At 41.5% G+C, this 21,486-nt stretch overlaps 5 protein-coding genes across 5 annotated transcripts; 1 reads left to right on the top strand and 4 right to left on the bottom strand.

The window, feature by feature from the left end:
* Positions 1–139: 139 nt before the first annotated feature.
* On the bottom strand, positions 140–4,705 carry LOC125020990 (claudin-4-like). The gene is made up of 3 exons (XM_047606709.1): positions 4,452–4,705; positions 4,073–4,315; positions 140–3,228 (listed from the first exon to the last, which is right to left on the bottom strand). The coding sequence occupies exons 1-3, from the start codon at positions 4,584–4,586 to the stop codon at positions 2,773–2,775; spliced, it is 834 nt and encodes a 277-aa protein (XP_047462665.1). The 5' UTR covers positions 4,587–4,705; the 3' UTR covers positions 140–2,772.
* A 302-nt stretch (positions 4,706–5,007) lies between these two features.
* Positions 5,008–6,414, bottom strand: LOC125020994 (claudin-4-like). The gene has a single exon (XM_047606713.1). It carries the CDS (start codon positions 6,205–6,207, stop codon positions 5,647–5,649), a length of 561 nt encoding a protein of 186 aa, XP_047462669.1. The 5' UTR covers positions 6,208–6,414; the 3' UTR covers positions 5,008–5,646.
* A 617-nt stretch (positions 6,415–7,031) lies between these two features.
* LOC125020998 (claudin-like protein ZF-A89) lies at positions 7,032–11,888 on the bottom strand. The gene is made up of 2 exons (XM_047606716.1): positions 11,238–11,888; positions 7,032–7,769 (listed from the first exon to the last, which is right to left on the bottom strand). Exons 1-2 carry the CDS (start codon positions 11,718–11,720, stop codon positions 7,134–7,136), a joined length of 1,119 nt encoding a protein of 372 aa, XP_047462672.1. The 5' UTR covers positions 11,721–11,888; the 3' UTR covers positions 7,032–7,133.
* Positions 9,008–21,098, top strand: LOC125020996 (claudin-4-like). The gene is made up of 2 exons (XM_047606714.1): positions 9,008–9,562; positions 19,442–21,098. Exons 1-2 carry the CDS (start codon positions 9,076–9,078, stop codon positions 20,125–20,127), a joined length of 1,173 nt encoding a protein of 390 aa, XP_047462670.1. The 5' UTR covers positions 9,008–9,075; the 3' UTR covers positions 20,128–21,098.
* On the bottom strand, positions 12,687–13,874 carry LOC125020993 (claudin-4-like). The gene has a single exon (XM_047606712.1). The coding sequence runs from the start codon at positions 13,698–13,700 to the stop codon at positions 13,041–13,043; it is 660 nt and encodes a 219-aa protein (XP_047462668.1). The 5' UTR covers positions 13,701–13,874; the 3' UTR covers positions 12,687–13,040.
* Positions 21,099–21,486: the final 388 nt, after the last annotated feature.

Genomic DNA, 21,486 nt, shown 5'->3' with positions numbered 1-21,486 from the left:
TAAAGCTGTATTTGACCAATATATTGTTCTCCTAATTACAATGTGTGAGTATTAAAAATGTATAAAACATGTTTTCATTTTAATGTTGTTGTTTGTTTCTTTAAACGGATCACACCCAAAGGAGACATTCACGCTGGAATAACAGTTTCCTTTGAATTTATTAGGACATTAAAATTGAAATACACACAATTACTTTCATGCAGCGACACTTCGGTCTTTCTCACGCATTTAAAACCACCAGTTTGAATCATGTATTTAGGTTTTCTCTGTCACAGAAACAGAGTAACCACTTATAGGCGAAATGAATGAAATCACCGATATGATGTGCAGCCTATGGCTATACCATATCTCACATAATCAATATACAATATAACCAAGTTACAATATAGGTTTGGGCAACTCTCACCTCAGCTTTCCATTTTCTCTTCCTTTCGCTCGTGTACTTTCTCTACAAAATATTTTTCACTAAATTCACTAAATCACCAAAAACAGTTTCCTTGTTTCATTTCTGTCAACTACAATTTACTTTAAGTGTGACACCTGCATTCAGTAAAAATCAAAGTCATTGCCAAATAGCCTAGAAAAACATACTGGCTAAATATGTCCAAATCAAATCAAATCTCTGCAGTGCAAAATGGTCAATATAACAAATTCAAATAAAAATATTCCTCCAAAAAAGTCCCCCAGTTATTGTAGGTACTTTCAACTCTCCTCACTCACTCACTCACTCACTCACTCACTCACTCACTCAGGAGCTGAATGAGTAGCGGGATGTGACCCAGCAAATCTCTGCTTCGAACACAGAAGACAAAAAATTAAAAATAAATAAATGCTTGGTTTCCTTGTGTCCCTAAGCTTTTCCTCTTTGCACTTGTACCAGACACGTGTGTCTCTTTGGTTGCAGACAGCTACTTCCCTCCCCTGTGACTGCTGAATGAGTCATCCTAATAAAATTCTTCCTCCACTGCTTAATTGTCTAGCAATATTGACATTGCCTTTTCCACGTGCATGACTCATGAGCGCTGAGACACTCACGTTACCATTATCAAAAGACTTACTGCGGAACTTGCAATATGCCCTTTGCGCATCTCCTCGCCAGTCCCTGAACTGGCCTTCTTTCCACTCACAACAACACACATGTGAAACAATATATTACTGCTCACACAGATTTTTCATTTGGTAAATTACTGTTCATACCTTAGCTTTTTCATATCGTTCATAATTTCTGTGTATTATACATACTGTACGCATGATGTGACACTTTACTGCTTCTTTCACACTAATCTAGCTCTTAAAGAAACAAAATTAAGGGCTCATAGTTAGCTATTATATTGAACTTAAAATATATTTATTTCTAACTCTGAGGCATAAACATCATCTGCTAGCTATCCTTTTAGTCTGGCTTTTATTTAGTGTCCTACTATTAGAGATGTATGTCTTATTTTATTTATTTATTTATTTTTAATCTCTATTTACTCTACTTATTCACAAAATAAATAAAAATTATGATTTACTGTTAGCCTAAATTTTATTTTGTCATGTTCATATTATTTCACCATTGTATTGAGTTTTTATATTTTATTTCTTACCTTGCATTATTTATCCACTCATATGGCTCAGTGTGTGTTAGTTACCAAGAACATTTTTACTTTATTTCCTATGTCTTGTTTTGTTTAATTACATTGGACTTGCTTGAAAGTTGCTAAATATTGACTGATTGATCAATGTAATGCTAAAGTTGAATGTCATTCATTCATGCTAACAAGATTAGCAAAAACAACTGCCGGCAGCAGCTCAAATAAACATTTAAGTCTTGAGTTTTCACTGCCTACTCTTCTCATTTAAGGGGTCCCTCTTCCATGTGGTCTGTGTACTGTACATTTAACTTGGGTGTTGACAACTACTTTCATTAGAGAGCAGCTAGCTAAAAACAGCATGAAAAGTCGCTAATCACGTTATACAGTATTTGAATAGAGATGAATTTCTATTGACGTTTTTCCCATTGGAATGGACACAATGAAGGGGCTTGCTTTACCTTACACTATGAAGTGGAAGGGAAACGGACAGATTTATGATCATGTGTAAGTGATCATGCAGTATATATTTATTTATATAGTTACTTATTTAAACTCATATTGTGGACACTTTATATGTATCTGACCCGCCTTTTTTGTAAAATAAATAAATAAAAAAACACCAAATTATTGAGGAGGACTAATGACGCCTTCTTTAGAAAAAAATAAATCCTTACTGGCGTCTGAAAAGTTCCTGAATCTAGTGACAAATTCATATGGAAACACTAGGTAGCAGACAGCTGTGGGGAGCGTGTCACATTTGATTGGCTGGTAGCGTCACATGGGGAGCTAATTTTTATCCGTTTGCGTTCACTAACAGAGGGAGGACACCTAATTTTCCAGGACAATTTCAGCCTTTTCAGGACATTTTACTTTTTTCTCATTTCCCATATGTTTTCCATGACTGGAAAATTGGTCAATCATTTTCCAGGTTTTCCAGGAGGCCTGGCAGCCCTGTCTAACATAGAGGAGGTGGAGCTTATGACCTACACTTCAGCCAGTCTATGGGGGGAGCTCTACTTGCTTTGGCTTCACTTTTGAGTGATCCATATTTAAACAGTCTATGGTCCAGACACCTTTTACTTGACGCCTAATTACTATTTTTATGCTAATTTGTGGATTTCAACAATGCTTTTCTGCATGAATTTGCAGATATTACCATAGTTAGAATCACATAAATGCAAACTTGTCTGACTACTCATACATGAACCCATTCTGGGCTGATTGGCTGAGGCTGATTGTAGAACATGGCAACGCTCTGAGGTTTACTCAAGTAATTTTGTTGGTGCACTTGTGCTACATGCCGTACGCTCCCCCTCGGATAATGATACGTCTGAGTTGTGTCTGATCTCGTATCATCAGACATGAAAGTTGCCATGCGGGATGAACTGTCCCTGGAGTTGTACGGCATGTAGTAGTAGGAAGGCTCGGGTGCCTCCTCTTTCCCACAAATGAAGCAGATAAGGACACCGCCGAGCAGAAGCAGCACACACGAGGCCCAGCCTATGTAGATGGAGGAGCCAACTTCCCTCTTGAGGGCATCAGGCGTCAAAGCGTTATTAAAGACTGAGATGGTTAGTGCTGCCGACCAGCTGACTGCAATCAGGCACAGGATACCAGCCAAGACACATAGAACTCCGCCCAACAGAGAAACCTAGAAAACATGAACAGCATTAGTCTTGTTGTTTACATGAAAGAAATGAGACTGAGACCATCACCATGAACAGACCTGCTCCTCAAACAAACGTATTAGAAAAACATGATTTTTGCTTGTGACTCAGTAGTATTTATCCAAGAAACCGAGTAAGTACGCTGCACCACCTCAAGATAACTGCTGCAGAAAATAAATGCGATGTTATTTGATCTTGCTTTACTTTTTAGTTTTGCAGTACAAATATAATACAAGGGATGCACTGTATTGAATCAACTAAAAAATATGTATGGGCCTTATGTAAAGGCCCAAAACTCTGAAAAGTAATGAAATATATATATATATTAAAAAAGTTTTCTCTCTGTCTCGGCTTTGATTTGGACTTCACTGTAGGATTACCACCGACAAAGGTTTGGTGTATTGTTCCTGAACTACAAACTAATTATTAGACCTTTTATAAATATAAAAGTAGATTTAGCTGAACACTACCCGAAGTTGTCTTTTTGACCTGCACAGCTGAGCTCCAGACCATTAAAAGGCTTGTTTCTACTGTGCAGCACATAATTAGGTGATAAACCACAAAACAGAAATAGTAATGGCTCTATGGGATTTTCTGCATTATAAGCTCAGATTTGGGTTAAATTTCATTATTATGCAGACATACCATCTGTCCGAATCTGAATTATTTTGCATGAGTGCATTCCTACTTGGTGGACAGTGATTGATTTTGCTAGGTAGGAGCACAGTAAAGTATTTAGACCAAAATTGCCTCTTACATTTTATATCGTCATTCCACTACCTTTCCGTAGGTTTAAAACACCAAACTGGCACAATATGAGTTCTTCACCTTCTTTTTGGAGGAGGAAGCCGATGGAGGTTCATATGGGTCAGGTGGCTGTCCGCTGCAGTTGACTACACCGCCCCCGAGGACGGTGACGATGAAGCCCAGGAGGCCGACGACGATGGAGATCAGCGTGAGGGCGCGCCCCGCCTGGATGTCAATCGTCATATTGGTGGACATTGTCTGTTTATTGCACTGCATCTGACCCGTTGCTTGGATGACACATTGTAGCCACAGACCTTCCCACACCTAAGACCGAGAGAAGGAACCCTCAGCGATTCGGAGAAGATGCAAACGAAAGGCAAACCACAAACACTAGATTCGTCACAACACGGTGGCGTAAAAATCACAACAAAACAAGCACAAAACATATCAAGTGACTTACCGTTTGTGCTGTTACAATATTTGCTCCCACAAGTGATGTCTCACGCCACATTGGCAGTCCACATGCCAAAGACACTCCTAAAACACCCAATAGACTCATTGACAGACCACATATTGTCCTGCCCTGCCCCCTCATTTGCAAACACAATACACTGCTCTGTGCAGGGAATCAAAACCAGAGGTACAAGCAACGAGCCCAAACTACCCACCGCGACAGGAATACTGCTAGTTTGTCGGAGGGAAAAACAACTCTTTTCTTGCTTCAGTGGGAATGGAGGATAAGCGGTTCTTCTAAGCCTTTATGTTAAGAAGTCAGATGACACAAAGATCAACAGTGAAGTGCATGTGCAGTCAACAGAGAAGCAGTTTGCAAGCTGTATGTAAATATATACTCTGGAGGGTATTCAAACACCTCTCAGCTAAAAGAAAATCATGTTTTTCCAGCTCTTATGCGCATGAAAATCTTTAAAACTAACACTTGCTTCCTCTGAAACTTACACTATATTAACAACTTCCTACACATTTGCTTTAACAAAAAAAAGGACAATGCATGAGGATTAGTGTCCAAAATAAAGTGAATTTATTGGTTTGCTTACTCTACAAAAATATAATAAATCGTTTTGTCCTCAACATCACAGAACATGGCCGACAGTTGGACAGCTTTGCAAATATATGTAGACAACAAAAAGGACAATGATCAAGGAAAGGGGTGAAAAAGTCCAAAGTAAGACATGAGTACTTCCAGTACAATTTAAATCACAGTTTTTAAATAACTAAAGTAGCTGCTGTCTTTATTTAGCTAGTTGACTTGCTTCCTTCATTCTATTCTTAAAAATTGTTACTAACATTACAGAGAGAAAATTCGTCACTACACAGGCAGTTAAAAAAAATACTGTATTAAGAGATTAAATCATTTTACAGTCTGTGCTATACATACTAAAATGTTTCACAAAACTCTGTTTCCTTCATTTAAACATATTACAGAAATATCAGGTCGACCAGACTTCCCGTTCCTTCCCTTTAAAAAAATAAACACTGCAAGCTGCTGCAGTTTCCTGTTCACTTTAATGTGCTACATGTTTTACAGATCTGCTACTGATTTCTTACAAAATCGTTGTATAGTGCAATTAGCAACAGAAATAAAAGAAAAAAAAAGTCAGATACACTATTGCACAGTTTTTGAGATTATCTAGTCATCATCTGCATCTGTAGATGCTACACACCATCCCGCCTCCAATGACGAGCAGGACTCCAGATGCCCAGCCCACATATATGGAGGCACCGAGCTCCCCCCTCCTCTCCGCTGTGGCCAAAGGGTTGTAAAATCCTGTGATGATGTTGTGAGCCGACCAACTAACAGGAATGAGACACAGGAGTCCTGCGATTATAAACACCACACCTCCAGCCACTCCAACATTAGCTTTTCTCAAGGAGTCGTCACGGAAGAAGTTGGTGCAGCTGGCTCCCACCACAGTCAGCCCGATGGCTACCACGCTGACAGCAATGGAGACGCAGATCAGAGCCCTGGAGGCCTGCAGTCCTTGTGGTAAAGCCAGGACGGAGTCATAGGCTTTGCACTGTGACTGACCTGTGCTCTGGATCACACAGTTCATCCATAAACCTTCCCAGAACACCTGTGCGGTGATGATGTTTGCCCCGACAAAGGCCGTCACCTTCCACATGGGCAGCCCGCAGATAAGGATGGTGCCAAGAAATCCGATGATTGCCAAACACAAACCAATGATCTGAGTCTGCATGTCGTCAAGAGTTTCAAAGTAGAAAAAAAACAAAAACAAACCTTCAGTTCAGCTTAAAATCCTTATTAGTATAGCTTCAACGCTGCTGGTTACGTTTCGTTCAAAGGTTTTCGACTGCAGGTATGAGAAGAGAAACAGGGAGGGGACTCGTTAGTTTGCAGGTCAGGTTTCCTGCTTGTCCTGATTCCTGTATGCTCCGAATAGGGGAGGAGGAGAGAGAGCTGCCAACAAAAGTGATCGTGCATGAAAAACTGCTTTGTGATCCAAAACAAAGGCTTTAAACTGAAATGTTAATACTGGATCAGACTATGGCTGCACCCATTAATGGACCAGACTAAGTATTCAGTTTGGATTTTATATTAGAATCCATTCAAAATTAACTTTGTTTTGGCCTTTAAGTAGACCTTGTTTTACGAGTTGGCAAAACCTCCTATTGACAATTTTCATAGACCTGATAACAGGTTATACAAAAGCAGTTTATAGCTTATTCAAATTTTACATTTGGATACTAAGGGTTAATTTAGAAGAATCATTTCCAAACCTTTAATACAGTTGGCAAAATCTCAATGCATTGCTTTTAAAGTACTAGTAAATTTAGATTGTTGTGCATGCTGGCTCACAAACATTGTTATACAGCCTAAATTTTAAAACGCCAGTCCAAGAATTTTTAGGACCACAGACCTTTTAACAAGGCTCAACTCTGGTTACACACAGTTAAGCGAATTACCACTGGAGGTTGCATGCTCAAGGCTAAAGCTACAGCTTGAAACCTCATTTTAGCCTGTTAAGATCTAATGCAAAGTCAAAGGAAAGTCCAGAAATCGTAGTGTTAAAAAGTTTTATTAAAATAATCAGTAAGAGACTTTATATAAAGTTGACAGAATAAAAAGTTGAGTTCAGTCCATTTTTCCAGCTACTTGCAAGTTTCAAACGTAAGCGCCTCCGCTCGCTGCAGATCGTGGGGCAGAATATTTCACCGAGTATCTGCTGTCCTTACGCTGAGGACACTGACAGCAGAGAAGTGCACCGCCAATCAACAGGAGTCCCGCCGATCCCCAGCCGATGAACAGCGACGCGCCCAGCTCCCTCCTCTGCGCGTCGTTCATGATGGGGTTGTAGAAGTTCCTGATGACCGTGTTGGCAGACCAGGACACGGGGATGAGGCACAGGATACCGCCAACGATGAAGAACACCCCCGCAGCAATCGCTACCCTGCTCTTGGCCAGCTCGTCGTCGATGCAGTTGGTGCACTTTCCACCTGCAACTGCGAGTAGGACTCCCATGAAGACAATCAAGATGGAGATGACGACCAGGGCCCGGGCTGCCTGCAGGTCTCGGGGCAGAGCCAGCATGGAGTCGTAGACCTTGCACTGCATCTGTCCGGTGCTCTGCTTCACGCAATTCATCCACAGGCCCTCCCAGAAGATCTGCGCCGTAACGATGTTGTTCCCAATGAAAGCGGAGACCTTCCACATCGGCAGGGCACAGATGAGGATGTCTCCCAAAAAGCCGATGGTTGCCAAAAAGATGCCCAATATCTGGAGACCGGTAGATGCCATGTTCTGTTTTCTTACGTGGGCAAGACAATGTGTAAAGACTCAGCTACACCAGCAATGGAACATATGAAAGTAGGCTCTCACCTGCAGCTTTTATATCAAAATGGTGGACCGTTATGTCTGATTGGTCCAGCTGAATCATTCACACTGAAAACACCTGTGTTCATTAAGTTAGTAGCAAGCACTTGATTTTTCTTTTACTCAAGTAGCTCAGTCAAAAACCTGATTTTCAGCTGAACTGTGAGAAGAAACGTGACAAATAAATGGCTTTTTATTTATTTTTCCATCTCTTGTTCTTGATTGTTGAAGACTGAAAGACTGAAATACGCGACAGTCTATTATGAGACTGAACCTGATATTTTACTGAGGTTGGTTTCTGTTGTTTTACCAGTGAAGCAATCAGCCTGGGTGACTCCACCTGGGCTCATTATCCAGGGAGCCTCAGCAGACCTCGGTTTGGCTTGTTCATTGTTCCACCGGTCCATGTTAGAATGAAAGGAAAAGCTATAAGAACAGGAATAAAAGTGTGAATCGTTTCATTAAACGTATTCCACAGAGAGCAAATGGTAGATCATGTTATCAAACGACAAGTGAACTTTAAGAATTGCAAATTCAGGTTTTAGTCAAATTAATTCTACTGCATTTAATTGTGTTTTCTACCACAATAGCTTTTACCCCTGCAGACATAACCTAACAAATGGATGAATAAATTGCAGGCATTTATTTTGACTTTTTTTCTATTAGCTTTCACAGTTGAATTGTTAAAACTCCAAAATGTGTGAATGTTTTTTTTTTTATTGTGACACATTTGAAATACTATTTAATATTATTTCTGCTTCATCATCCTGACTGAGCTCCCTGCACACGTTGATGGATTCATAACGGAAATCACTGAATTTACCACAATTTATCAATTTACCAAATTAAAAAAGGTTTTATTAACTTTCCCTTGTCGCATTTGAGTTCGCCAAAGACTTTGAAGTTCACGCCTTTTCATTCCACAACTTTAAGGATTTTCATGTTTGACTTTTGAACCCCTTTGGCTGAACCACACAGTTGAAGCTTCTTTTCTTCCTCTGAGTAGTGCTGGGGCACCAGAGGGGCTCTTTGTGAGACAGGGAACCACCTCAAAGGCAGCGTGATGGATGTTTATATCTCAGCAATGGCGCCAAAGCCCACAGAGAGGAGGGGGTGTATGGGGGGGCATTTGTAGGTCATATAAAACTTCCTCACACTGAAGGGAACTTTTAGTTGCCAACTCACCGAAGGACTGAGACGCAGCGAGAAACAGACAGAACACCAGAAAAGAGCAATGGCGTCTTTGGGGCTGCAGATTCTGGGTGTGGGGCTGGCAGTGCTCGGGTGGATTGGAAACATACTGATCTGCATGCTGCCCATGTGGAAGGTGTCTGCCTTCATTGGGAACAACATCGTGGTGGCTCAGACTATCTGGGAAGGACTGTGGATGAGCTGTGTGGTGCAGAGCACTGGCCAGATGCAATGCAAGGTCTATGACTCGCTGCTGGCCCTGCCTCCGGACCTCCAGGCAGCGCGGGCCATGGTTGTCATCGGCATCCTCTTCTCTCTGCTGGGCCTGCTGCTCTCGGTAGTCGGAGGCAAATGCACCACGTGTGTTGGGGACAGAGCAGCAAAAGCCAGAGTGGCCATCTCCGCAGGTGTTTTCTTCATCCTAAGCGGGGCTCTGTGTCTTGTGACCGTGTCTCTGCCGGCTAATACCATCATCAAGGACTTCTACAACCCCATGGTTCCCGACGCGAAGAGGAGAGAGCTGGGCGCGTGTTTGTACGTGGGCTGGGGAGCAGCAGGACTGCTACTGATTGGCGGTGCTCTTCTCTGTTGCCAGTGTTCATCAAGAGGAGACCGCTATAACGGAGCGAAGTACACCCCCCCTAAATCCACAACTCCTGGGAAGGAGTTTGTCTGAACTAAATGTAAAACAGAACAGGACTTTTTTGCATACAGTGCGAACCTGATGCTTATCAAATTGTGATTTGCATTGTGACTAACGTCTTTTGTCTAACACACTGTGGCCTTGAAGGAGACACAAAGGTATGCTCCATGTTAGATTAATACTGCGTACTACTCTTTTGTACTGATTCATGATTCAGATATTAACATTAATTCCAGCTCTAGAGGTTTTTGATATAATTTTTTTTTCTTTTTTTGCAGCGTAAGCACGACTGATGAATTTGTTGTTTGAGAAGCAGTTTCATTTAATTCAATAAACATTATGTTCGGTGAACAATGTCATGTTTTTTGAATACCAGCGAGTTAATGGAAGATAACTTGTCGTTATTTTATTCCTTCCATGCCACATGTGACAGGAAACTACTGCTTGAAAACTAGGATTTGTACGCGCACAAGAAAAATGCATATTTATTAATTACACTGCCTGACATTAGGGTCTGTAGAAAGAAGACTGTACAGTTTGACTTGATCTTATAGAATAATATAATTTAGCCTCCACCTCCACAAAATAAATGAATAAAAGACCTAGCTGGTCTGATCAGATGAGAAGCCAGAAATGATACTTGCACCCTCAATCAAAAACATTTTTTTTTTCTTGTAAAACGGGTTTCAACCAACGATCGGTGAATAAAAAGAAAACCATTAAAGAGGGTTTTAAGATATATCGTCCTGACAAGACTTGGCAGATGTGCCTTAACTGGGCAAAGTGTAAATATCCATTCCTCACAGATTTAAAACTGTTCCTTGGCAACATGAATCCAAGCATACACAGCGCACTGTTGTCTCTGTCAGTGACATTCATTTTACCCAAGACAGAAACTGTAAATCACCACCTTAGTACAAGAGGAGTTGATCACGGCATGGCAAACATCTCAACCAGATACAGTAAATTCCCAGGAGTGTTCTGCCCTGAATTCCTGAGTACGTTATCGTGAGTGGTTAGAGAGAAGCGTGGTTTCAATTTATGCCAGATGCAGAGTGAACTTGAAAAAGAGGAAGAAGCAGCAGTATGAACAATGAAGCTTTATTTCTGACATTTGAAACACAGTTGAAAGTCTAGCAGGGATCACTATCGTGTGAGGTAAAACGATGCATTCAGTTGAGTTGTTTGTTACAATTCACATTTCTGTATCGACTGCATATTCACAGCAGGTAAAAAAAAATCATTTGTGAAAAAAATAATTATTGTATACTACCAACTATCCTTTGTTTGGTGCTCTATAATATCCAACATTTTTACAAACTAATGGAAAGACTTGTTAATCCAACAGTAAACGTTCAGTTTTCTTTTTTTTTTTTTTTTAAAGTAAAAAACTACTGAAGCCCAGACACTCACACATAGTCCACGTTAGAGTATGCGGTTCTTGCAGGGGAGAACTTAGCAGCTACGTAGGGTCCGTCTTCTTTTGGGGGGCAGTTATTGCAGAGCAGGCCTCCTCCGATCAGCAGCAGCCCGGTGGAGCCCCAGCCAACGTAGAGCGCAGCTCCGAGCTCCCTCCTTTGGGCCGCAATCACCAGGGGGTTATAAAAATCTCTGATGACTGCATGCGCCGACCACGACACTGGAATCAAGATCAGCAGGGCAGCTATTATGAAGACCACTCCGGCCACGATGCACGCTTTGGCCTTGGCCGCTTCGTCCTCCATGCAGTTGGTGCACTTTCCTCCGACCACAGACATGAGAATGCCGAACACCCCGACGATCACAGAGATGATCACCATGGCCCTGGCGGCCTGCAGGTCCTGAGGTAGAGCCAGCATGGAGTCGTAGACCTTGCACTGCATCTGTCCGGTGCTCTGGACCACGCAGTTCATCCACAAGCCTTCCCAGATCACCTGGGCGGTGACAATGTTTGCCCCGACGAACGCCGTGACTCTCCACATGGGGATAGCGCAGGTGATGATGGTGCCCAGCCAGCCAATGAAAGCCAGCAACACACCCATGATCTGGAGGCCCTGAGAAGCCATGGTTACACCACTTCAGTCAGGAAACAAGAAAGAAATAAAGGTCTCTCTCGCGGAAACGTTCAACTCTAGAAGACTATTAGAAAAACACTCTGAGCTTGACTGGTTTTTGGAGTTTTGTACTCTGCTCCGCTGCTTGAAAATTTAGTTTGCTGTGCTCCGTAAAGCTCTGTGGCCCAACTGTGAGAAGACAGCTACGTCCTGTTATAGTTTAAATTTACAGGGTGGAGTTTCGGTCCCACCACACAAAGCAGGAAAACTGAGACCTGATATCCACAGACCTTGTTCTCCCTCTGTTCATTGTTCCCACACATACAAGCTTTGTTACCTTAATAAAAGACACGGGAGTGAAACAATGGCTTCAGATCCCAGCACCCACACACATTCACACACACACACACACACACACACACACACACACACACACACACACACACACACAGAGAGAGAGAGGGGTCAGGTCAAGCCTTGAGCAAACACAAACTCAAAACTCTTTTTTCAGTGTATTCAGCTGTTTTTAAGTAAAACAAACCCCTCTACCATTAGCTCTGGCTTTGTGTTTGGCTTGAATTAAGAAAAATGTATCAAGACAAGACAATGGAGTAAAAACAACTCCTCCTAAAAACAACTTAACAAGAAACAGCCCCCAAAGCAGCTGTTTTTTGGTTTTTGAATAGAAAACCCTCAAAGAAAATGGATGTTAATGTTTCTTGCCGTTTCAATATTTACTCTCTTGGTTTTCTAAGTCTATTCAAAGTCCAAATTCTTTCTCCCTGTATGCTCACAGTTTGAACAAAGGCGGCTCTCCGGCCACCTCCACCTAAACCTGATCAACCAGAAAGTCAGACAATAGACGCCTCTCAAATGCTCTGAAGGTGTTTTCTAAGGGATCCGAGCACGGAGTGAAAGAGTTAAACAGCTGTAAGAAACAAATATCTCTTTAATTTCAAAGAAAAAGGAAAAGCCATCTCAAATTTGTGAACAATAAAAATATTTATTTACAATACAACACAATGTATGGCATTTACACACGGTTCGTAAAAGAATAACCAGTGCCAACATCTTACAAAATAAAAACTGTGGTTATAGAAAAAACCTAGCTATTTATCTAAGTCATAATAACATCCATACATTTTTTAACAACCATACAAGTAACATATACAAGTACATGTTTCTTTAGGGCAATTCTTTTTGGTTAACTTTCCCCAAAAACTCACATGAGGAGTATCTTTTTCATGAAATAACAACGTGAAATATCAACATTCACAACCCACTAGTAACTGTGAAATCTGTCCCAGACTCTAAGTGATCTCTGGAGCTGTTTCAGACGTAGTCTTTCACAGACGAAGGTGCCGAGGCGTTGGATCTGGCAGCGTTGGATGTGGCAGCCTTGTACCTTGCGCTGTAGGAGCCGTCGTCTTTAGATGGGCAGTTGGCGCAGAGCATTCCCCCTCCGATCAGCATCAAAGCAGAAGCGCCCCACCCGATGTAAAGCGCGGCACCCAGCTCTCTCTTCTGGGCACTGACCAAAAGTGGGTTGTAAAAGTCCTGGATGACGGTGTGGGCTGTCCAGCAGACAGGGACGAGGCAGAGGACCGCAGCTATGATGAAGACCACCCCGGACGTGATGCCAACCTTGGTTTTTGACGTTTCGTCCTCCACGCAGTTGGTGCATTGCCCCCCGGCGACAGCGAGCAGGATAGCCAGGATGCCCACCACGATGGAGATGACGGTCAGGGCCCGAGCAGCCTGAAGGTCAGCGCTGAGGGCCAGCATGGAGTCGTAGACCTTACACTGCATCTGGCCTGTGCTCTGAACCACGCAGCTCATCCATATACCTTCCCAGGAGGTCTGCGAGGTGACGATGTTGCTGCCGATAAAAGCAGTGACCCTCCACATAGGAATGGCACACACGATGATGGCACCAATCCAGCCCAGAATGCCCAGGGCTGTGCCCAGTATTTGGAACCCAGCAGACACCATTTTGGATAGTAGATTTGGTTAAAACCTCTTCGCCTTTTCAATATTCAATTTAGCCTTCTCCGTTTATCCCTCTCTCTCGCGTAGGCCTGAGAATTGTTTGTCTTCTTCTCCTCTGATGGATGTTAACTACCTGTTAGGCCGATGAGGTAACTGAACAAGTGAGGATTCAGAAAAAAAAAAGGGTACATAAGCCTGAAAGAGGAGGAGCCATTGAGAAAAACAAGCCATTGTCATCAGATCCTGCTCTACAAGTCCTCCCACTAACTCAACAAGCCCATAACCTGTTTGCCCTCCCCCAACCACCTATGTTGAAGTCATGTGATCCACTTTTGCATGTCGCACTGCACGCAGGGACATTATCGTTCATCTTCCCTATTTCTGTCCTCTCCCTAAGATTGACCTTAAGCAACATGTGGGTGGAGTAATGCACTGACCAAATATGGTCCTTTGATCACAAACCTTTCCTGTATTACATCTTCACAAACTATGGACTAAATGCTGCTGGAGTACCTGGGAAATCCTCAATGTTCTCAGTTAGTTTAGTCAGTTAGTAATGTAGGCTACTGCAATATATTATATTATATTATATTATATTATAGTATATCTATCTATACTGTCTCTCAATACATGACCTGATACTGAAAACTGAATGAATCTGTAGTTTGAACACTACCGTCGTACTCGATGATCAACAGTAATAACTGGATAAATAGTGAAATGTGCGGCGATTTAGAAATACTTAATAAAAGCTGAGGTCAGAGTTCAGATGAGCTCTCTTATGTTCACTCTGTTTGTTCTGCGAGTCAGACCGAGGACCGATATAGTGTAATAAGTGTGAACTTACAGTGGTATGTTTCACAGGAAGAGTTTATACTTCGTGAGAAATCTAGTGAGGAGGAAGGCCAAGCCCATAGGCCGTATTTTCTCTCTGCTATTCTCTGCTCGGGCCAAAGGGCGGCAGCAGCTTCTGTTTCTGCTGTGTTTGTTATTTCAGTGTGTGTGTGCGTGTGTGTGCATGTGATCAGATTTTGCTGAGAAACACCTCTGACTAATGTTATATATATATATTCTTTTTGTTTTTTGGAAAAAAAAGGACCACTGTTGATTAATGTTTAGATGATTTGCACCAGAAAGTCAACACAAAGACAACTTTATACGAACATAAAGGAGAAAGACGGACAGTTATGAAAGTGTGGCATCAATGATCAAAGGGCTTTTAACTTTGGTTGATGGTGCCCATAAATTTCCAAGCAGCCATTAAATCCAAGGCCCTTTGAAAGCTCTCAATAGCTGAAACTCTCTGACTAGTGACCTAATAAAAACTGCCACTGGAAATCCCCATCTTGCCCTGTAGTACACAGTTTAAACCGAAAGGGAGTGTATTGTTAAAAGATACTTGAATAATAAACACCGATACGATGGCGTGGGAAGATAATGGAAAAAAACAAAAAAACAACTATCGCACGATAAAACGTCTTTTATTATGTTTGCAATACATAAACATGTGTATGAGTTACAGTATGACCAGCAATTCCTGTTTTTACTGCCACTAACTCATCTTGATAAACAGACAAATTAAGAGTTGGCACTTCGATACTTACCGGCACCGAGGAGGAGGTATTTCAGTTTGAAAGCTAGGCTTCATGCTAATCATATTTGATCTTTGAGTGGTCCATTTTTTCTTTCTTTCAAATTTTAAATCTTTCAAGTGTTTGTAATTTAGTAAAATAGAATACAAGAATACAATAATATATATGTATACATATATACAATGCTGTACACTGGTTGTAATAAAATGAGGCCAGCTGTCAATTGGAAATGACCACACATCTCTCTCTCTCTCTCTCTCTCTCTCTCTCTCTCTCTCTCTCTCTCTATATATATATATATATATATATATATATGTGTATATTCCTTAAACGTATCACTAAGGTCAATTAATTAATAAAACCTGTACTGCACTGTAAACTGGAATCAGGAAATGTATTAAGGAAATCGAGGAAATCAGGAAATAATTGTCTCAAAACTGCACGTAGCACCTCATGAGTAACTGTCATAAGGTGCAGCACTGAAAACAACTAAACAGCATGTGCATGTGCTCCACATGTAACGTGTCTTTACTGCCTCCTGCCTGGAAGGATACTATTAGTATTTAGGTTACTGGGATCAGTGTTTTGGCAACAGCCACAGACGCATACAAGTTTACTATCTGAAACAGCCTTGGCACAGAACCACAGAGATAAGACTGTTATTCACACATCACGCTCTCTGAAATTCATCTGCTAACACTTATTTGAATAAGATCGACTTTTAGCGTGTTTTCTTTCGGGAGTGGTGGAGCTGACACTCGCTCAAATCCACTGGCGTATTGAAGTTGAACACCAGGAAAATGGTTAATCCCTCTGCTAACTGAAACCCATTTATCAACCCCTGTGGGAGATAAGGCCGGCTGGCGAAACTCCCCTAAATGAACGTGTCTACTTCCGGGGAAGGAGGGTGTTATTTTTTAAGCAAAGTGCCCTGCCCAGCAGTGTCCAGCAGGTAACCTCTTCATGTTTATTTCACGGCAGGCCAACACGTGATGTGTTCCAGTTTTCCTTGGTAGACTGTTGATGGGCAAATATTTTCTGAGTCACTCGACCAACCCTTTTCTCTCCTGAGTCAGCGTTTGTGCTTCTTATTTTTGCTTTGTCTAAACTAATTTGTCTAATGAGTAATATTTTGTGCCGTGGCTTCGCTTAATGTAGTGGGTGATTTTCTTATATCTATTTATTATAAGTACTGTTAATGTAATTTATGAAGAATTTATGTCAACCCAGTTTTGAAGTAGATGTTGGACCAATATTTAATGCAGAGGACCGTGGTTAGAGGCTTAAACTAAAAGGAAATTGTACAGGCATGCGTTAAATCACACCTAACTACCAGCTAATTCAAAATATACACATAGGCAGACTAGCTAGCAACCTGTAATTAGACCCGTCTGTCACACAATGTAAAAAACTATAATTTAAACAGATGAGATATAATTATTTCACTCTCATACAATTTTCATCAAATGACAAATTGTCTAAACGTGTTTATTTCTGCTGTTAAAACATTTTAGTACAAAGGTCTTTGACTCACTATAAGAGCTCTGAACACTGTCGTCTGGGGACAGTGCAGAAAAAAAAAATCGACATGATGTCAAGGCGATTGCACCTCGGCCTGCAGATATCAGTTCCTCGGCCCTCCGTCTAATGAATACTTTTATTGGCTGCCAACAGCAACAAGCGGTTATTTTCTTATCTCACCTATGAAGTTTTTGTAAATTGGCAGGTGGAAAAAAAAAATCAAAGAAAGATTGCTGTAAAGCATGTTTTATTAGTTTCTGCAAACAACACACGATCACCGACACTATCATATATCCATTGTTCATTGTATCCACAAATATACACGTAGATAGCATTCAAAGTCAGATTTGCATTGTAGTGAGATTGTTTGTTTCCGTCTTATATACAAGATAATCGTGTTGCCTTTTATTGGCCTTTATCTTATCGTAGCTGCTAGGTTAGCCTTGCCGTGCTTGAAAAATATTAAAGCGTGACAGGGTTTATACACCAATACAAGATTAAAGTGTGTCAGACTATGACAGTTGGCAACCGGCACTGTAGTGATGACAATTATGAATGCGAAGAGTCGGTTAGTTCTAGTTCAAACAACAACACAAAGGTCATCTAGGAGTCTTTAGTTTGTTTGAGGGTGGAGACTGACTTTGTATACGACTATTAATTTGCAGTTGAAAACAACAGATAAATATTTTACACGAATTTGAGTAATGGTTGCTAAAGGCTACAGTGTCGTGGAGCTTTTAGAAATCCACTATGTACCCACAGCTACACTCACTTGCCACTTTATTAGGTACACCTGTTAAATTGCCTGTTAACAGAAATAGCTAATCAGTCAATCACATGGCTACAACTCAATGCATTTATTCATGTAGAGGTGATCAAGACAACTTGCTGAAGTTCAAACCAAGCATCAGAATGAGGAAGAAGAAAGGGGATTTAAGTCACTTTGAAAGTAGTGTGGTTGTTGGTGCCAGACGGGCTGGTCTGAGTATTTCAGAAAGTGCTGATCTAAAGGGATTTTCATACACAAACATCTCTAGGGTTTACAGAGAATGCCGGCCACTTTATTAGGTACACTTTGCCAGTAAGAGGTTGGACCCCCTTTTGCCTTCAGAACTGCCTTAATTCTTCCTTTCATCTGGTGACTGTGGAGGCCATTGGAGTACAGTGAACTCATCATCACGTTCAAAAAAACAGTTTGAGATGATATGAGCTTTATGACATGGTGCGTTATCCTGCAGGAAGTAGCCGTCAGACGATGGTACACTGTGGTCATAAAGGAATGGACATGGTCAGCAACAATACTCAGGTAGGCTGTGGGGTTTAAACCATGCTCAGTTTGTACAAAGGGGCCCAAAGTGTGCCAAGAAAATATCTCCCACACCATTACACCACCAGCAGCCTGAACCGTTGATACAAGGCAGGATGGATCCATGCTTTCATGTTGTTTACGCCAGCTGAAATCGAGTGTGTGAAATAGTTTCCTGTTCTTATCTGACAGGAGTGGCACCTGGTGTGGTCTTCTGCTGCTGTAGCCCATCTTCTTCAAGGTTGGACGTGTTGTGTGTTCAGAGATGGTATTCTGCATTCCTTGGTTGTAACCAGTGGTTATTTGAGTTACTGTTGTCTTTCTATCATCTCCAACCAGTCTGCCCATTCTCCTCTGACCTCTCATCTCAACAAGGCATTTTCATCCACACAACTGCCGCTCACTAGATATTTTCTCTGTTTCAGACCGTTCTCTGTAAACTCTAGAGATGGTTGAGCATGAAAATCCCAGTAGATCAGCATTTTCTGAAATACTCAGACCAGCCCATCTGGCACCACCAACCATACCACGTTCAAACTCACTTAAATCCCCTTTCTTCCAAATTCTGACCCTTCGTTTGATGACCTGATTAGCAATTTGTGTTAACAAGCAATTGAACGGGTGTACCTAATAAAGTGGCCAGTGAGTGTACGTTACGAATACTCGAAAACATTCAAAAACTGAATGTCAGTCCCATTTTAAAATGCTCAAAGGAACAGCAGGTCCAAACAAGTCATAGTTACCCAGCTATAAAAAATATCCTGTTTTTCATTAACTCAAATTTTACTACCAAGGTGTGTGACATAGTGGGGATGAGGCCAGTTTCTGCAATAAAACCTGGATCATAATGCTTAGGACGAGCTAAAAAAAACACTGCAAAACACTGTGAAAACAACTGTACATTACGTTTAAAAGTAATTTATAGAAAAGATGTGAAGTCTGCTTATGCTCAAACCATAAAAACAGTGTTCATTTGAAAAAGCACACAAATGAGCACCAGCACGCCCCGGCAGTAAACGAGGCCAATGCCCAAGACTCTGATTGGCTTAGTTTGGGGAATGACGACATCGATGCATAGATAAGGCCCACTGACACCTTAAGAGAAGCAGATCACAGGGAAAAAACACCCGAGAAGACACATACACGCTGGAGAGAGTTTGTGGAGGAAATTATTTTTAATTTCAAATCAACGCTTCTGGATTCAGTAGCAGGTGCTTCAGCTCCGGGAGAAAAAGGCATAGCTGAAAGAAAAAAGAAAGAAGACTGACAAAGCAGAGATTAGAGGCCAATTTGAACCAAGAGGAGATAAAGGACATACAAAGGAGTATCTGGGTGCACAATGGCGTCTTTTGGACTCGAGCTGACCGGCATCATTCTATCAGTGCTGGGCTGGGTGCTGAGTATAGTCAGTTGCGCCCTGCCTATGTGGAGGGTCTCAGCCTTCATTGGTGCTAACATTGTCACCGCTCAGAAGTACTGGGAAGGCCTGTGGATGAATTGTGTGTTTCAGAGCACAGGGCAGATGCAGTGTAAGGTCTATAACTCCATGCTCGCTTTGCCTCAGGACCTGCAGGCCGCCAGGGCACTCACTGTCGTCTCCATCCTCATCGGGCTGCTGGCACTCCTCATATCCATGGTGGGAGCCAGGTGCACCAACTGCACTGAGGAAGAGGCCGTCAAAGCCAGAGTGATGGTCGCCTCTGGAGGGACCTTCATAACAGCAGCGCTGTCCCTACTGGTGCCCGTTTCCTGGTCTGCACACACCATCGTAGTTCAGTTCTACAGTCCGCTCATCCTCGAAGGACAGAAAATGGAGATTGGGGCAGCTCTGTATCTGGGATGGGCCGCCGCAGCCCTGCTGCTTATCGGAGGGTCCATTCTCTGCTGCAGCTGCCCTCCACGGGAAGAGAAACCAATGAAGTACAGCATACACCCCCAAAGTCGTATAGCATACTCTGCTGCTCCGAGGTCAACGGCTCAAAGCTCCTACCACAAAAGGGACTATGTCTAAAGAGAACTAGTCCTAGGGACTGGGATGGATCGTAACCTCCTTCATATCATGTATCCTGTATTTTTGTACATTATTAGGACAGAAATGTAGCTCAGTAGTAATCACGTTGGTTGAGTGTTGTCAATACAGTAGTTTCCGAGAAAAGGATAAAAACAAAACCCGTTGTAGATATTTATGACACTTCTGAATGGATTTAGAAACTCTTCGCTGTTGTCTTGATGATACTGTTTACACAAAGATATTGGTCCAACAACGAAGAGAGGGAAAAAAATATCCAAATTTAAAAGGACGCAAAAAGATGATGGTAAAAGATAAAGTGGTTTACTGCATTTGTGGTGTGGTTTACTCTCATCGAGTCGTCATTGTATCCCAGAGAAAAACTATTATTATTTTATATATATATTTTTTTCTTTTTACATTTGGATCTATGAGGATGTTTGTCATTGTACTGATCAGTGTGTACATATTAAGTATCATCAGAGTAAATAGAGTCACTGTTGTAATGTGTTTTTTTTTTTGCAATATATTTGTTATGTTCTTATAAAATACAGATGCAGAATCACACAACATTATACAGCCAAATACAACAGAGCTCTCTATGTGCGCCAGAGGCAGGTCAAAATGGCGGAGTGAACCATAAAACAAAAGGAGGACGTCAATATTTGGTTAGAATGATATGCGAGGGCTTTTATTGGTTTCATCTCTATCGCCTCTCAGCCTTTTAAGGTTTATGTGTTCTGACGTTTCCTACAGCAGTTGACTTGTGTTTTTGTTGTCGTTGTAACATATCTTTTAATTTTTTTTGTATTGACCTTTTCTGTTATGTCACATACTGTATTTTACAATTTCATGAATGCTTTAAAAGAATGCATGTGAGGCATATAACTGCAAATGTTTTGTTTTTAGATCTGCTGATGCGATTAAAATGAAGTGAAATCAAAATGAATAAATATTCCTATCGTGAAACATTATGTCTGTCTGGTTCATCCTGGAATTAACTCTAAGTTAAAAGATTTATGTCAGACAAACTAGGACCACCAGTGTGACACAGAGAAAGAAGGTACTAAAACACTAAAGCACACAACAACCAAAGCGACCATGGACAAAAGTGGAAAAAATAATTTGAAAAAGCACACAAATGAGCAAATGAGTAAATGAGTAAAATCCACCCCTGAAAGGTGGGATGGTAGCCCAGTTAAAATTTGAATTAGTAGTGTAAAATCTGATGAGTAACTGTCGAAGGAGGATATTTTCCTCTCCGTCAGCCCGGGATCTTTATAACTTTTGGAAAGGATAGTTCATGTATGACCACATCACGCGACAACTTGTCACGTTTAGGTTATTTATTTTGTACACAAG

This window comes from Mugil cephalus, chromosome 15 (genome assembly GCF_022458985.1).
Source record: "Mugil cephalus isolate CIBA_MC_2020 chromosome 15, CIBA_Mcephalus_1.1, whole genome shotgun sequence".
Lineage (NCBI taxonomy): Eukaryota > Metazoa > Chordata > Actinopteri > Mugiliformes > Mugilidae > Mugil > Mugil cephalus.
Note: the sequence above shows the minus strand (reverse complement) of the source record. Positions and strands in the feature narration are given on the sequence as shown.

Bases quoted from the DNA above. Each gene is read 5' to 3' on its own strand.
- LOC125020990 (XM_047606709.1), bottom strand. From the start codon at position 4,586: ATGAGGGGGCAGGGCAGGACAATATGTGGTCTGTCAATGAGTCTATTG. The intron at 4,316-4,451 runs GTAAGTCACTTG...TCTCGGTCTTAG, and splicing joins ATATTGTAACAGCACAAACG to GTGTGGGAAGGTCTGTGGCT. The intron at 3,229-4,072 runs GTGAAGAACTCA...CATGTTTTCTAG, and splicing joins CTTCCTCCTCCAAAAAGAAG to GTTTCTCTGTTGGGCGGAGT.
- LOC125020994 (XM_047606713.1), bottom strand. From the start codon at position 6,207: ATGCAGACTCAGATCATTGGTTTGTGTTTGGCAATCATCGGATTTCTT.
- LOC125020996 (XM_047606714.1), top strand. From the start codon at position 9,076: ATGGCGTCTTTGGGGCTGCAGATTCTGGGTGTGGGGCTGGCAGTGCTC. The intron at 9,563-19,441 runs GTTTGTACGTGG...CATACAAAGGAG, and splicing joins GAGGAGAGAGCTGGGCGCGT to TATCTGGGTGCACAATGGCG.
- LOC125020998 (XM_047606716.1), bottom strand. From the start codon at position 11,720: ATGGCTTCTCAGGGCCTCCAGATCATGGGTGTGTTGCTGGCTTTCATT. The intron at 7,770-11,237 runs GCTGCGCTCTAC...GTAAGAAAACAG, and splicing joins CCCAAAGGAGGGAGCTCGGA to AACATGGCATCTACCGGTCT.
- LOC125020993 (XM_047606712.1), bottom strand. From the start codon at position 13,700: ATGGTGTCTGCTGGGTTCCAAATACTGGGCACAGCCCTGGGCATTCTG.